This window comes from Tenrec ecaudatus, chromosome 1, assembly GCF_050624435.1.
Source record: "Tenrec ecaudatus isolate mTenEca1 chromosome 1, mTenEca1.hap1, whole genome shotgun sequence".
Lineage (NCBI taxonomy): Eukaryota > Metazoa > Chordata > Mammalia > Afrosoricida > Tenrecidae > Tenrec > Tenrec ecaudatus.
This window is the reverse complement of record NC_134530.1, coordinates 162877018-162894102: the sequence shown is the minus strand read 5'-3', so window position 1 is coordinate 162894102 and position 17085 is coordinate 162877018. Positions and strand designations below refer to the sequence as shown.

Sequence of the window (17085 nt, the reverse complement as noted above, 5' to 3'; positions counted from 1 at the left end):
AGTGTCTGAAGGCAGAACACAATGTATGGAAACTCCCTTTCAACAGAATGGTCGATCGCATTAGATGACATTATAGAAAGCGATTACCTTCAATTCCATTATGGAGAACACACTTAACAGTATAGTAGATGCTACTGTGGAAAACCAGAGTCTAGCCAAGTTATCACATAAAACTAGCATCGATTTAAAATGGAATGGCAAATTAGTGTGGGAAGGAGATACATTCGACAGATGAATACAAATGCCGAGACCAGACAGACCGCCACAGGCCTCCGGCATGCTTCCTGAGTACAAGGGGGAGGGGAGCGTTGCCTGTCACCCCCAAGTGCCAGACACCGCCACTCTACTGTATGCGCATCTTCATCCCCAACCACCTCGCCGCCAAGTCCCGCTTCTGGTACTTTGTGCCACAGCTGAAGAAGATGAAGAAGTCTTCCGGGGGAGATTGTGTACTGTGGGCAGGTGTTCCAGAAGTCCCCTCTGTGGGTTATGTTGGCATGTGCCTGCTTTGTGTGGGGGGAAACTTCAGCAGGGGGACCCACAGCATGTACCAGGAATACTGGGTTCCACAGGTGCCTTCACCCAATGCTACCGCCACATGGGTGCTCTGACACCGCGCCACGCCCACGCCCTCCAGATCATGAAGGTGGGAGAGACTGCAGCCGGCCAGTCAATCAGGACTCCAAGATCAAGTTCCCGCTCCCCCACCGCGACCTGCAGGGCCTGCACCAGCCAGGCTTCACCACCAAGCGCCCAACACCTCTAGGCAAACCTCACCCCACACCCAAAGTCTTCCCAATCAATGCCTCGAGGACTGCCCCCTACCAAATTTTTTTTTAAAGATGGATATAAAATGGCGGGAAAAGTGCTCCAAGTCTGTCACTGCCTAAGCAAACTCATTTTACTGGAGACAATATTTTACCAAGGTGAAAGACAGTTTGATTCGCTTCCTTGATTAATCAAAGGCAAGGGGATTTCGTTTCTTCAATTCACCCATCATGCTTTCAGTTGCTGTAAAGGCGTACATGCTTGGCTGGGTGCAGTGCTGCATCGGTGCGATCCCTCACCGCTGTGTTGAAGCCGCTGGCCTTCCCTTCTTTGGATGGAGCTGAGCAGGAGGCCAGGGATATCCGAAGAGGACATCGTCTCTGGTACTGCTGAAACTTGGAAAACCTCCCTGTGGCCCATGGAAACCTGCCCTCTTGTGACTGAGACATCCAACAGGGATGACTTCCTCTGAATGTTTGCTCTGGGCTGTGTGGGACTTTGGCTTTTTCTTCTTGTTGTTGCTAACTCTTGGTTTTCTCTTCAAGAAATGGGTGAAGCCTCACTATCCTGTCCAATTTGCCTGCCAGGCCCCTGCCATGTTTGCTTTTGCCCATAGAGCACTGGTTGCAGACCACGCCCTCTTACCTTTTATTTGGATAAATGTTATTATTTCACATTGATGCTTGGCTACCTTCACCAGTCAGGACTCCCTCCCGTGAGAGCCATGGGCCCTTTTTCTGTTTTGAAACCTATGGTCTGAATCGTCTTCCCAGTCAGAGCACTCCGTGTCTCACAGGGATGTACCTGGTGGGGGAATACATCCCAGTCCCAGCAGACGCATCCTTGGCCATAGCTCCTGGAGATGGGATTTTGGGTCTCAGGTGAGGGCCAGCAGGGAGAGCTGCATCAACCCTACTGAGGGGGGGGGGTTATTACTATGTTCCCACAGTGACCACTGAATAGTCCGAGGGTGGTGGCAAGAGATGCCCTGCACCTGCCTCCTTTGGTTTCCACTTCCTCCCCTTCCTCCTCCCTTCTCCTTCTGTCCTTTGCTGGTTGAACTAGGAACCATGAGGCAAGAGCATTACATTTGCCCTAATCCAACACTGAGACACCTGCTGAGGAACTGGAAGTCCCACCCGCAAAGAAGAAACTGCTGTTCTTACATAACCATGGGTGACCTGCATGCGCCCTGGGAGATCAGGACAAGTGGCCTGCTAACGGAAGCCTAAATAACAATACCGTCCTTCAATTCTCAATCATTTAGACAAGAATCCTTCTGAAAGAGGGTATTGTTGGTAAGAACATCTGAAATTCACAGCAAAGCTAGAGGAAACGCTAACTGGAGGTGCCATTTGATTTCACATACTTATTAATAAAGAGGCGCCATTGAAGAAAGTAGTAGAGACTGGCGTGTTAGTCTGGGTGACTAGAGAAACAAACTCATAGCCACTAATATGTGTGTAAGAGAGAGATTTATATCAAAGAGCAATTGTGCATTCAGAAACCAGCCCAGTCCAGATCAAAGTCCATAAGTCTGATATTAGCCCATGTGTCCGATACCAATCTGTAAATTCCTCTTCAGACTCACACAACATGTGCAATGATGCTAAATGCAGGAAGATCACAGGCCAGTGGGTGGGAAGTCTTGTGGATCTAGTGGCAGTGGAGGCATCTCAGCACTGGCAGGAGTCTCCATGTGGCTCCTTCAGCTCCAGGTCTGTAGTGTAGCTCCATGTGTCCTGTCAACAGGAATGTCTCACAGGGATTGAGTGAGTGTCCCACCTCCAGTGAGCTAATTATCTCTGTAGCGCCTCCAAATGAGGTCCTCAAGCTGCGATCTGATTGACAGGTTAAACTCCACCTCTTCACTCTGAATAGTCTCAAGTTAACAGCAGATTATGTAACTGTCACAATTGGTCGCCTAGGTGGGAATCCTCAATGAACAGGTTTCTGGTAGGAAGAGAGTAACAAAGGCCACCAGTGAAGGAACGCTGGAACAAAGGGACCTTAAGATACCAAATGAACTGGCAGGACTGCAGAGCGCTGGGCTGTTCGGGGAGGCCATCAACAAAATATGTGACATTGTCTTCAGGAATAAAGCAGTTGGTAAATCAGAGCATAGGCCTGAGCAGTCTATGGACTTCAAAATTCCTCTTGTGAGAATTCTGTTTAGTTATCTAGGAAATAAGTATTGATGCAAATCTTGAAAGATGATGTGAAAGTTCCCAGTGATTCACAACCAGTTTTCTTTGGTCATAGATGGTGAGGCATTGTTTCTATTTTGCTTAGGTAGAAAGAACTAGGAGGATAGTAGGCTCTCAGTAAATATGCTAAATTATTCATGAATAAACTGTAAAAGAAATATGTTCTCTATCACATCCTTGAGCTCCTTGGGGGTGGTGGGGGGATGGTGGTGGTTGTGAGGGGAGGTCAGATGCTCACAGGCATCCTCCCTGGAGGCAGTCCCTGCCAGACTGCTGTCTCCCCACACCACAGGGTTGGGCCTGCTCCCTGCTGCTGGAGACAATGGATTAATGGTCCCTATCAGTGGAGCCAGGGAACAGGCCAAACTGATCTGTGGCATCCAAGGTTAGGCTGCCATCCTGTACCTGGGATCCGCCCATCTTGACACATGTATACCCCCAATCCCTCCTATTGTGTGTATTTCCCTAGACCACCCCCTCTCATTACTGTATTACCTATAGCACAACCCCTTCCTGTGATGTAGGTCCTCACCTGTAATTAGGGGGCTTGCATGTCCCCAGAGAATATAAAAAGCCTGGGTTAGCAGTAAGCTCTCTCTCTCCCCCCACGTGGACCACCAAGCGGGACTGAGGTGAGCATGCTACCATGAATTGTGTCTGACTCCATTTATTTCAATACTTCACTTCTATCTCTCATGCTCTCTATGACTTTACTATGATCTTTACTTATTATCGCTGTACAATTGCACCTACCGGACCCGTAATGATGTGTTAGGGACTGGCTTCTCCTGACAGGTGGTGACAAAGACATGTAAGAAAATGCAAGGGGATCGGCATAAACATGTTGGCATTATTATTCAACCAGATACTGTCCCCAAGTTCGACTGACACAAAAGGAACCTGAGCTACCGGGGAAAGTCATTGCTGTGCTAGATGCACTTCTCTTGTCTGGGCAAGTGTTTACGTGCATAAAGATACAGAATTTACATTTTAAGCCCTTTAAGTTTTACAAACATAATCTCCCGTTAAGCAGAGATTTATGAACAGCCATACCGGTATTTTAATTTAGATTTTTGTCCCCCTTTATTTTGTCTGTAGCAAAAAATCTGTCTGCATTGTTAACACCTGTGGGGTCCTGGAACTTAAGTTAATTTAATATTTTCCTTGTTGCTTTTATTGTAGTAAATTTTTTTAACATCTAGCTATTAAATAATTATGGATTATACATTCTTATTTTGTGTTAAATGTGCTTGGAAGATTTGAGCTAAAATGCATTGGTGTTGCATAATTAACATCTTGTGAAAAATACATACTCTATTTGGAAAACCCCCCCCAAAAGACCCGGCTATGCTTTCCCGAGTACTTGGGATTCCTCGTCGCTCCAGGCCCGAGGTGACGGGCTCGGGAGGACGGCCTCCATGTGCCCTCTTTCTGCCCCTCCCATGAAAACTACCGTGGAGCATCCCTTGGGATGGCAGGCAGGGTATTGGAGGAGCTGGACACCAGGGTTCCTAGACATTCCCAAACCCTCGGCACTTCCCTTACAGGGATGAGCATGAACCCCTACCATGGAGAAGCCTCCTCTCAAGTACTGACAAGGCCCTCATGTGGGCTCTGCCCCTCGGTGTACCAGGGGCACACGAGCCTTTCATCTTACAAGGAGAGCGACAAGGAGAAGGTTGCAGAGGCGTGCTGGCTTGGAGTTAGGAGGAAACCCAGGCCTGTGGGGTACTTCCCCAAGACTCTCGATGCAGTGGCAGTCACTAGGCCACCCTGTCTCTGAGTTGGGCCAGCGGCAGCACTTCCAGTAGAAAAGAGTCAAAAACAAACCCTTGCGCTGCATAATGGTAAGGGCTCCCCACACGGTGGCCCCTCTCCTAGCTAGGCCTGGGCCCACTTGCCAATTGTTACTGATCAACCACCTGGAGGTTAAGTTAGAGGTGTGCAATCCCATGACCTTGCTTGTCAGACATCATTCAAATTCCTCTGCCCTGAAAAGGTCCGGTCAAATTTGCTGGACTCTTAACAAAGGCTCTCACAGCTGTGGCTTGTTCTTCACTGTGTCTTACTGGTTTGCAGCGGGGGCACACCCTAGGACGGTCCCCTCTTCACTTTGCGAGGGTCCTTAAAACCTGTGCACAAAACGGTAACCACCCTCCTGCCGCCAAGATTTACTGCACGATCAAAAAGGAGGCTATTTCTACCAGAAGGAAACCGAGGCATCGCCCAGGGGTCTCAAGACGTTAAACACGCATCGAGCCATCGAATTCCCCCTCAAGCAGTGTGTGCCCCCGAGTTTCTATGGATAAAAGGGGGACAGCCATCTTCCAGCTCTTCAGATCCTGACCCAAGAGAGGACAAAAGGATGCGGAGCCTGTGGTCTCAGTGCTTGAGCATATGAGAAAGAATGGCCCTCCGTCACGTTGGCCGACCAGCCAGGGTATGGAAGTCTATATCACAGCATCACGTAATCACCTGGCCCAGGATCACTCCAAGTGGGTCTTGGGACGAATTACGGCCAGGGTTAGAGCAGGAATTGGAATACTAGCATCACAGGGAGGGCTTGCTTACCATGAGCACAACTTCCATAAGTTAATCAAGTCTCTGGAGGAAATAGCCAGCTCGGTGGGAAAAGCCTTAGAGTTATAACCAGTGCGCATAGGTTCTTGAGCCGCAGTAGTTCTAGACCACCATCATAGAGCTTTGCAATTTTTGTTGGCAGAACAAGGGGGTGGGGGAGTGTCTGTGCTTGCAAATGTCTCTCCGGTGTCTATTAATTCTGCAGGGGAGGTTGAACAGAGTCCCAAACATCTATGACTAAGCAAAATGACTTCCCTGGTATAATAATCAAACTATTGCTCCAAACGATGTTTGGAGCATGACAGACAGGCTTTGCCTACTCTACGATGGGTTCTCTCTCTATTAGGGTTCTCTCTCTATCAGGACTACTTAACAGCTGTGGTTTTTACACTATGGTTTGGACCTTGACTATTCAATTGGCTGACAAAGCTTGCTTCATTCTACACACAGATGATCAAAATCCAAGGGCTAAGAAAGCAAAAGAGATCTACGTTAGTTCCCGTTCCGGCAGACCCGCTACATCAAGCAGCGGCATGTTCGGTCAGCACTGGAATCCAGCATGCCCTGAGGCCAGAGCCGGATGAAGAGAAGCCTCACCCTCACCCGCAGAGCCGACCTACAACAGCAGGAAGCGGCTGGCTGAGGCTTCATTGGCTGGCTGAGGCTTCATTAGGGGCTTTTCTACCCACAGGGAGGAATGTTAGGGACAGAGCAGGAAATTGCCAGGCCTGCAATGCCCTCTCCAGAAACATCTGTCCAAGGGGTCTAGCCAATTAGAAAAAGGAGCTAAACCCACAGAGGCTATAACTCTGGGGCGAGGGCTGTCTCACCTCACGGCTTGCGTGCCTTTTGCTTTATTAAAGGTCCTAAGTCACACAGCCACTGGAGCAGTGGCAGATCCCAAGACCAAATAATTGCCCCAAGGGGCAGGCATGCCAATCCCTTCCTGCTCTCAGAAAGACACTAGCTATTCCTCCCCTCAGAAGCTCTGGTGGTGCAGTGGTTATGGGTGCAGGGCTGCGAACTGAAAGCTCCGCCGTTCGAAACTACAGGCTGCTCTATGAGAGAAAGGCTGGGCATTTTACTCCTGTAAAGAATTAGAGTCCCAGAATCTCACAGGGGGAATTCCGCCCTGTCCTGTAAGGTCATGATGTGTCTGTCGGCATCCACTCAGCAGTGGGTGCTTCCTTTAGCTAACATCTGTTTGTTAGAATGAAATAAAAATCCTTGCTTTGTAACACCCCTGCGCCTCCTCCACTCTGTGGCGAGTGACCTCTTCCTTTTTCGTTCTTCTTGTGGAACATACTTTCGCTTTGAATAAATGCTTGGCTGAGTGAAAGGTGGCAGTTAGGGGAGACCCCTGACTTTCTGATGCTTTAATGGAGCAGGGTGGGAGGCCAGGGGCGAGTGCAGAGGGAGATAGGACTACACCAAATCACGGGACCCAAACGAATTAGCAAACATTTCTGGAGATGACACTGAATGAAAATATTCAAGGTATACAGAGGGCGTAAGTGAAAACAGGACTCCAAGAAGTGATGCAATATCGATATGAAAAGTTTCAACAAGCTGATGCAGGACTGGAAGCACTCGCTTGCCTATGCCTAGAAATTTGGAAGACGGCTACCTGGCCAAATGATTGGAAGAGATCCACATTTGTTCCCATTTCTAAGAAAAGTGACTCAGTATAATGCAGAACTTATTAATTTTGTCACTATCACATGCAAGTAAAATTTTGCTGAAGATGATTCAAAACCAGGATCTTGGTTGAAGGTAGGATATACCAGAATGATGTTTACTTGTATATTTTTGACTATGCAAAGACATTTAACTGTGTGGATCATAATGAGCTACAGATAACATTAGGAGGGATGGGAATTCCAGAACACTTCATTGTGTTCATGTGGAATCGGTGCATAGACCCAAGCCAAACCATACAAACTGCCATCGAATCAATATGGACTCATCGTGAACCTATAGAACAGGGTAGAACTTACTATGAGTTTCTGAGACTGGAAGTAATCGTAGGAGTACAGCCGCTGGTATTTTATAACTGCCGACCTTGCAGATCCCAGCCCAATGCATAACCACTACCACCAAGGCTCCCAGACTGTCATGGAAACAGAACAAGAGGTTCCTCCATGGTTTAAAATCAGGAATGTGTACATCAGAGTTGCGTCCTTTCACCATACTTAATCTGTGCGCTGACCCAACAATCCAGGAAGCTGGGCCACACCAAAATGAAAGTGGCGGCAGGATCAGAGGAAGGCTCGCTGTTCTGGTGGGCAGTTAACGCGCCTGACATGCTAAAAGTGAAGAGAACCTTAAGTACTCACCAATACTGATCCAGGACTGCAGCCTTTAGTGCGTATTACTCCTCCACACGGACAAAACGCCATGCCATGGTAAATGGAGAAGAGAGAGATGGTGTCCGGGATTTCCCTCTCCTGGGAGCCACAGTCAATGCTCATGGAGGGGGCAATTAGAAATCAAACAATGCATTGCGTTGGGTGAACCTGCTTCAAAGGACGTCTTTGAAATAGTCAAGACTGGTAGCTAGCATGGCAGAGACCAGCCACAAGCAGAACCAGGGAGATCAGCAGGCAGCTCTGGCAGTGGTGTGGTGCACTTCCTCGCCCATGGGGGCAAGAAAGCCAGGCACCTTCTGCAGGGGTTTGGTTGGAATCTCTGGGCACTTAGTGGTGGAGCTATGCTTTGTAACACCTTCTGGAGTTTGGCAGCAGATAGGCTGGCCCAAGAGGTTAAGGAGTCCCAAGAGGCAGAGGGGTCCTGTCTGTTGGGGGCATGGCTGAGCAGCTCTCCTGGTTGAAAAACTGTTTTTCTTCGTGGAAAACTATAGGCTGAGTTGTCGCTGAGCCTATGTTGTAAACTGCAAACCATCATTAACTGGGCAGCGAAGTGAGAATGCTGTGAGAGGGATGGCTGACTGGTGTCAGAATTGGTCGGAGGGTTGGTGGACAGAGGTTTGTCTGGCCTCAGCGTCTCAGTGATGAGCTTTAGGTTGAAGCTGCCTCTCGACTCCCCTACAGGAAGTGAGATTCCCCACCACATTGGTTTTACACTCTTAGAGATGCTGGAAGAAACAGCTCCTCTACTTCCTCCCTACAAAGGCCCAGGAAGGTGTCTCACACACACACAGGTTCATCATCCGCCAAAGGTAACCTCTCTTCTGGGAGGCTGGGTATTGTAAATTGCTTCTAATAGGCACTCAAAGTGGACTTGCAGACTTCAGACTCTGGTCTGTGAGAGAACATCTTCCCAGAACATCACTGGCCGAGAAATGCACGGAGCGCTATGTGCAGATCCAGCGTGGCTACCCAAGCCATCTCACTCACCGCCATGGATTTGACGAGGACCCCACAGGACAGGGTAGAACGAAGTGCCCCCTGTGAAATTCATCCAGTTTATTGCGATGCCTTTCCAGAAACTTTCAGGGATCAGCTCACTGTTAAAGCCTGAACCAGCTAGCTCCCATCTTTGCTCATAGTCCCCAGTCTTCTTCCCCCTCCCTAGCGGACTCCCTTCGTGCCCATTCTCTTCCCCTCCAGTGTACTAATTAGGCATTTCACGGGATGAATATATGTGTGGATGACTGAATGGAGGAAATGGACAGGCATGGAGGAATTTGGAAGTTACAAAAGACTCCTGAAGCCTCAGAGATTCTCATGAATTGCACATTTATTGACCGAGGGTGCATTGAGGTTGGGAGGTAGTTGTACAACAAACCAAGCAGGACAAACTGCAGAGCAAGATGCAGCCTGCGAGGTTTCTAAGTCAGTGGCACAGGGAGATTTGTAACCCCCAGGGCAATATCATGAGAGTGCTAAGCCCATCTGCGCCCACAGAGAGCACTCCCAGCTCCTCCGCCCCCCGGGGCCGCCAAGGGGCCTTATTTGCCGGGCCAGGAAGGCGCCTGTTTCTGCTGGGTTTGGTGGCAGATCGGGACGCCCTTGCCACTGCCAGAGCCGCCGCCGCCCCCGGAGGAGCCGCCGCCGCAACCAGAGGAGCCGCCGCCGCCGCCACCGGTGGTAAAGCAGCCGCTGCCACCCCCGGAGGAGCCGCCCCCGCAGCTGCCGCCGCCGCCGCCGCCGGTGGTAAAGCAGCCGCTGCCACCCCCGGAGGAGCCGCCCCCGCAGCTGCCGCCGCCGCCGCCGGTGGTAAAGCAGCCGCTGCCACCCCCGGAGGAGCCGCCCCCGCAGCTGCCGCCGCCGCCGCCGCCGGAGGAGCCCCAGCCGCTGCTCTGCTGGGGCGCGCACACGGTCTGGGTGGCCTGCCCGCCGCCGGAGTAGCCGCCGCCGCCGGAGTAGCCGCCACCGCCGCCGCCGCCGCCGCAGCTGGAGCCCCCGCCGCCAGAGTAGCCCCCGCAGCTGGAGCCCCCGCCGCCGGAGTAGCCGCCGCTGCCGCCGCCGCAGCTGGAACCGCCGCCGCCGCCGCCGCCACTAGAGCCGCCGCCGTAGCTCTGGCACTGGACTTCCTGACCGCCGCCGCCGCCGCAGCTGGAACCGCCCCCGGAGTAGCCGCCGCCGCCGCCGCCGCAGCTGGAACCGCCGCCGGAGTAGCCGCCGCCGCCGCAGCTGGAACCGCCGCCGCCGCCAGAGTACTTGACACCGCCGCCGGAGCCGCCGCCGCCCCCGGAGGAGCCGCCCCCGCAGCTGGAGCCACCGCCGCCGGAGTAGCCGCCGCCGCCCCCGCAGCTGGAGCCACCGCCGCCGCCGCCGCCTCCGGGGTACTTGACGCCGCCGCCGCCGCCGCCGCCACCACCCCCGGAGCCGCCGCCTCCGCAACCTCCGGAGCCGCCAGCGCCGCTATAAATGTAGCAGTCCCCAGAACCGCCTCCGCCGCCGCCGCCGCCACCACCACCACCACCACCTGTCTTCCCGCAGACCACAGGGGGTATGGGAGTGGGTTGCTTTTTCTGGTGAGACATCTTGTCTAGTGAGGAAGGAGACTCTGCAAAGAGAAAAGAGTATCACTGGACCAAGTGCAAAAGGATGAGGTGAAGGAGACAGGTACATCCATGGCAACACCTGTCACTCTGAAAGTTGCTTTGCAGGGCCAGGCTCCCAGCTGTTAGTAAGCCCAGCGAGCTCTGGGCAGGGACTCCCAGGAGAGGAACTCTTAGAAAGGGGTTGTGGTCACTTGCGGGGGTGGTAAAAAAAAAAGGGTTGAGTACCCCCACCCACCCACTGGAAGTCTTCATCAAGCTTTAAACAGTCCAGTGAGGGTGCCAAATTATCGCCTCATCCTGCTTCTTAGGCTTGGCTTTGCCTCTAATATTTGGCAAATCACCCAAACTCCTGAGCGGATTTCATCATCTGTAAAATGGGAGAGTTGCAACAATGTCATCTCTCAGGTCTCATCCAATCTCAATGAATGGGAAGGTGTCAGAAAACTCTCCGGATTGAGGGATTTGCTCCAACCCCAACAGGGATAGGTTTAATGCTGTGCCGGGAGTTGTAGTATTGCCATTCCTTGTAGAATTCAAACTCTCGGCCTGTGCCCTTGACCTAAGCCAGGACGCATGGTCCACTTATCCTAAAAGGCAGGCTATCTACCTTAGCTCTGCCTGGGGATAGGGTAAAGTATCACGGGAGCCTTAGTGATCCCTTTGACCAGGATCTCTGACTGAGAACCATCTCTCTATTTTATGGTTTGCCCAAGTCCAGGCTTCACAAACCCCAACCAAACTCACTGCCATCAAATCTATGCTATAGGACAGAGTATAACCACTCCTGAGGGTTTTTGAGACTGAATTTTTATAGGCCTAGATAGCCTCGTCTTTCTTGTTCAATAGAGGGGATTATGACTGGTAGGACATTGTTTCCCCAATATCTCTCTTTAAGAACAGGTGTGAAATAGAAATTGCATCTTAATATCCTTCCCATCTGCAACAATCTATGTATCATTCTTCCCACTCCATGAGAGCAGACTGAGCTTCTCCTGGCAGGCTCAGGAGGTCCTTTCAGCTCGTGCACAGGCTGACTCTGACCCAGGACACCTCTGTGCCCAGCTCCAGGCCTGCCCCTGCAGGTGTGTTAGAGACAGGAAGACCGCCTGTCTGCTCGGAGTGCAGATTGCATTCTGGCCAAGAGACTAGAAAAACCACTAGCTGAGCAGAAACTTGACCCTCTTTGCCTATATCCCGTTGAAAATCTAAGAGAGTACATTTGGGAAGGCAGGGCTCCTTTAGGAGCCCCAAAGGGCAGAGGCTATCTCTGTCCCCAGGTCCAGCAGCCTCTGCAAGCCTGGTCAAGACCAGCTGGGATGCCGAGAGAGCCAGCAGAAGCCTCACTTACCTGAAGCACCAGGAAGGGTGAGTGGAGAGAGGAGATGCTGGTGATGTGGAGAGCACTGGAGCTCCTGGGGTTTTATACTCTTTTGGAGAGGCCTGAGTCATCTATTGATCAGGGCCAGCCTCTCATAGTTACGTGACCCATGGCTGTCAGCCCCACCTCCTTGGATTGCAGGAGCAGGGTGGCCCCTTCATGAAGATTTTGGCATTCTTGAAATAAGTTGCCTAGTGTGTGACTGGTCCTTTCTCTGATGCAACTGTATGGCAGGCTGCTGAGGGGGACAGGCAGCCAGAGTGGCTGGCAGACATTGTTTCTGAGACGTCTGGTGTAGCATGCATCCCCTAGCGAGAGGAGGACTGTGTTTTAGGAATCGATCCAGACTCTTGGATCCCGTCGCTTTGGAAATCTTTAGAACTTTAGAAGAGAACCAGCATTCCTCTGCCCAAAGGCTCTGCGTGGGGTTTCATGTATGCTTTAATGGAGGCATTTCTGTCCTGCCCTCTGGGCTCTTGTGATCAGGCGTAATCCAAGACTGTCTATTATAGGCAGTACAGTAACTAATGGGACACCGAGGGCTATTTTGATTTTATATATTCACCCGCAGTTTCCCTACATCTTCACCTGCATTTGGTTTTAAGATTATGTTTTATTTTAGCTTTCTAAATATATATATATATATAAACTCCTCTCCCTACCCCCCCTCCCCACTGCCACCTTAGTGAAGTTACATTTGGTTTTAGTACTTGACTGGTTGATAGCCTTAGTCAGGGTGAGATTTCAGACCTGCCAAAGTTGTGCTCCCTGCCTTTATGATGCTTATGATATAGATATACGTGTATTTTTGGTTTTCATTGTGCTTGTTTTACTTTCTAGACTTCGAAAGCTATTTAAAACGTTCCCCCATATTTCATTTGGCTCTGGTGGCCGGTGGTCTTGTGCGGTGCTAGTGACCTCAGCCTTAGCGGCAGCAGTGGAATGGAATGGACTGGAGGTTAGATGACTGGTTTGAGAGGTTTCCTTTGCTATGTCCTTGTTGTGTCACCATGGGCACAGTCCTGTCACCTTACTCAGTGCCTGCCCTTACTGGGCACTCGGTAAGTATCTCTTGACTGCCAAATGAATAAGCCTCCTGAACCTCAGTTACCTTGTCTGTCTAGTGGAAATGGTCATATCTATCTCATGGTCTATTGAAGGGAGAGCGTTTGTGTCAGGTGATGCGGCCCCTTTTTATTGTTTTCTTCTGTAAGAAAACCAGAGGCTCTTGAGTCGACTCAGACTAGACTGATGGCAAGCCCATGTGTGCCAGGGCACAACTGCCCTCCACAGGGTTTTTCATTGGCTGCTTTTTCAGAAGTCAAATTTCCAGGCCTTCCTTCGGAGTGCCTCTGGGTGTACTTGCTCTGCCCATCTTGTCGTTAGCCAAGAAGCACATTAGCTCTTTACCCCACCCTGCCTCTCCCATCGTAGTCGTACAACCTTAGCCTCACTTTTCTTCCTTCCTTGGAAACCAAGGCCAGGAGGGAGTCTGAGTGACTTGAGGCAAGCTGGGATCATCTCAGAAACTAGCTCACAAATATTCTGTTGATCCTGGGCAGTTAGCATCATCCCGGAGTATGAAGAACAGCATGCTCTTCCCCCCCTCCACCCCAACTTATTGCATTACTCAATTGCTCTTATTAAAGATACTGTATTTCAACTGGATCCACCCAGCTAGCTCTATGTTGAAATGACAGCTTCCATAATAAGTGGTCTGTTAATTACAGTAGAGTTCTTAATGATCTCAAATGATCCTGATTAGACGGTGACCTTCACAAACCTGTGGCACTCGTTCAGTGTGGACAGCTGGAACTTGGGTGAGCCTAGGAGGAGCCCAGGTGTTTGCTCCACGGAGGACACTCTAGGAGAGAGAAGCTGGCATCCTGCGGAGGAGTCAGGTCTCTTAAGCTGAGGCACCTTCGAGATTTTGGAGGGAAACAGACTCTGAAGGATAAGGCTGGGGAAAGGACGAGTTTCTTAGTGTCTTAGTTAAGACACCCTGGAGAAGAGGAGCCGGGTCTGACTCCAGGTCCCCAACAATGAGCTGTGGGCCCACATTGGCCCGTGTACATGAGTTCCTCATCTTAGGAAATACGTAACTACAAGGATGTCCCTCACTAATTATTAGGAAGGAAAGTCCTTCATTCTTAGATCTTGCCCTTCCTATCATTTTTTTTGGGGGGAAGGCAAAATTAATATTTAGCAATTATATAATTGTATCTTCACTTAAAGAAACGTTACTTCTCTGTGCAGTTCCACAGTTCAGGAACCTAGGCAGCTAGTAAGCAATCTGTAAATTGTCCAGGTGGCTTTTGAGGGTGTGTGTCTTATAAACAGGGCAGAATGGCTCATGTAGTTCCTAGACTGTCACTGTTTAGGGGTTGCAGTTCTCTCTGTACAAAGGTGTACAGAGCTTCACCTCTCCCCCACGGAGGGCTGGTTGTTTCCAGCTGCTGACCTTGTGGGTTCGAAGCCCAGTGAATAAGCCACTGCGCCACCATGGTGGTATGAGTCAGAGTCAACTTGTTAGCATTGAGCTTGGTTTGGAGCTTGATGTTTATAAGAGAGACATAATTACCTCACTTATTTCTTTCCACCAGATTTAAGATCCTGATTCTTTATCCATCACTCCAACCAATGTGCAGTAAGGAAAAGCCAGAAGTTTTCTGAAGCTGGGTCCAGGTAGACATGGGATTTTGTAAGGCTCGCCATGCCAAATTTTAAGATACTGAGCCTTTAGACACTTGACCCCGCATTGTGTACTTATTCTGCAACCTAACAGACTAAGCCGTGCTTCCTGCCTGTACTTGTATCTCTATAGAGGAGGGGCCTGAAAGGGACTGTGCTCAGGAAAGTGCTCAGGAAATCCTGACAGAATCGGTTCGCCTCATAGGTAGCAGAATTAATAGAAGCCATTATTAATTATTCCTGAGCAGGGAATGATTTCACAAGTCTGGGTTCTTACAGCGTGTGTTCTGTGAAGGGATCACCACCACCTGTTTCCTAGTTTCCTCCCGTTTGTTAGAGTAGAGCTGTGAGATATGTATTCCCTCCCTCCCCACCCCCCGCCCATGGCTGGGACCTTTCAGAAGTAGATCAGCAGGCAGAGCCTCTGCGGCGCCTCTGGTGGGGGCAAACCGCCATCCTTTCAGGGAGTAGCCCGGTGTTTAACTGCCTGTGTCATTGAAACCTACTACCATCAACTGGCTCTGACCAATATTGACCCGACAGATCAGTACTGACCCTATGGGTTTCTGAGGCTGTAAATCTTTATGGAAGTAGAAAGCTCCATCTTTCTCAGAGCAACTGGTGAGTTTGAGCTGCTGACCTTGAGTTTCGCAGTTCAACATATGACCCACTGTGACCCCAGGGCTCCCTTTCAGCTGGCAGCTAGAGGTGAGATCCAGTAACTCTATGCAGGGGCAGATGTGGAAGTGGTGCTTGACTCATGGGTTGCATCCTCTTCCCCCACTCCTCCTAGTGTTGGTCTAGTGAGTATACACTGTGTGTGTGTGTGGTGGCTCTTTAAGCAGATGTGGCAGCCCAGGGTATCTAAGACACATGTGAGCTGTCTCCCGCAATCAGATAAATCTTTTGGAGAAAATCCAGCTTCTGATTCGTAACTTAGGAAAAAAATGATAGAGGCTTTGTTCTTTCTGCCTTTGGGCTTAGATGATTACTTCTTCCTGATCCAGGCATCTTCTTAAGAGCAGAGAGAAGGGAGAGCGAGAAGGTAATGTGGGGATTTTCAGTGCTGTGCTGCACAGCCAAGCAGTCATGGGTCCTGGTGTGAGGGGGACACAGTTCTGGCTTCATGGACACCAGTGTGAGGGGGACACAGTGCTGCCCTCATTGGGCCCAGTCAGAGGAAGGACACAGGTTCTGTTTACAGGGGGGCCCTCAGTCTCAGTGGGAGATTGAGACTCCAGTCTGCTTATTGTAACCTTTAAGCGTCTAAACCCTACACATACATTCTCAAGGCTGAGGGCCAAGAGCAGAAGGAAGGTTGTAAAGGACAGCATGGGCACATGGTGGGGGCTTGGGAGCTGTCCATAAGATGGGTACAGCTCAGAACCCCATTGTGCTGTTTTCTTCTGATGTAAATATTTTTCTCGTGTGTGTGTGTGTGTGTGTGTGTGTTGGGGGTGGGGGAGTGGTTCTCAGAGTTTCCAAGATGCCCACTCTCTCAGGGGTCTATTTCTGTCCTCCCTCCAGTCCTCTTGGGTCAGAAGTTTTTTATTTCTTTATTTTTTTCCTTTTCATCCAACTTACCACGTGTCTACTGTCAAGTCAGTGGGTCAGAGTTGAGAGGATGGCCGTCCCGGCTATTAGCATGGGGAGAGCAGAGTCCTCCCCACAGACACCCCTGACCGTGGTTTTGGCAGAAGATGGGACGTTAGATCACCTACAGAATCTGTCTGGCTCCCAGGCACTTTCTCTGGGACCACACTGTGGGAAACTCTTTGAGGAAAGAATTTTAACAACTTTCCACATCCCAGGTGCTGCGGGGCTAGAAGCAACCATTCCCTGACTCCAAGGGTGAAATCATTCTTCAGTTTTAAACAGAAGCCTCCATCTATGAGTTATAGATATTTGAACTGTGGAATATTGCTGATGATGCTCAACTTGTATGAAGACATCGGACCATATTATTATCATTTACTATGGGTTTCCCCTGGAAAGCCTTCAAATGTAATAGGTCTTTTGCAGTTTGAAACCACCAGCAGCTCCTCAGGAGGGAGACTGGGCTTTCTACTCCTGTCAGTAGTTACAGAGTCAGGGAGTTTGGAGTTTTAATGGGCAAGCAGGATCCAGGTTCAGTTCTTTTGATCCTACACTTGTGTTCTTTTCCTTTTACCTCTCTTTGGACCCTCGCAACATAGTGATTGTATCTTGGGCTGCTAACCTCAAGATCACCAGTTCAAAACCACCAGCCGCTCTGGGGGAGAAAGAAAAGTTACCATTTCAGACACGAACGGACAGTTATACCCTGTCCTGTAGGGTCCTTATGAGTCGCATTGACTCGATGGCAGTTAATTGGATCAGTATAGGCAGAAAGAGGGGATGCATTGATCATGTTCAAATTCAGGGGTCAGGGACCACTACCCTGAATGCTCCCAATTCCTCAGGGACAGCTTTGTGCACTGATACACAGAATCATTTAAGCAACCATCACATTT

At 50.2% G+C, this 17085-nt stretch overlaps 1 protein-coding gene and 1 pseudogene across 1 annotated transcript; one reads left to right on the top strand and one right to left on the bottom strand.

Moving 5' to 3' along the window:
• Nucleotides 1-241: 241 nt before the first annotated feature.
• Nucleotides 242-1428, top strand: LOC142437665 (large ribosomal subunit protein eL20 pseudogene; annotated as a pseudogene).
• Nucleotides 1429-9236: 7808 nt separating this feature from the next.
• LORICRIN (loricrin cornified envelope precursor protein) lies at nt 9237-11941 on the bottom strand. Its single transcript, XM_075562217.1, has 2 exons — nt 11873-11941; nt 9237-10526 (listed from the first exon to the last, which is right to left on the bottom strand). Exon 2 carries the CDS (start codon nt 10501-10503, stop codon nt 9466-9468), a length of 1038 nt encoding a protein of 345 aa, XP_075418332.1. The 5' UTR covers nt 10504-10526; nt 11873-11941; the 3' UTR covers nt 9237-9465.
• Nucleotides 11942-17085: the final 5144 nt, after the last annotated feature.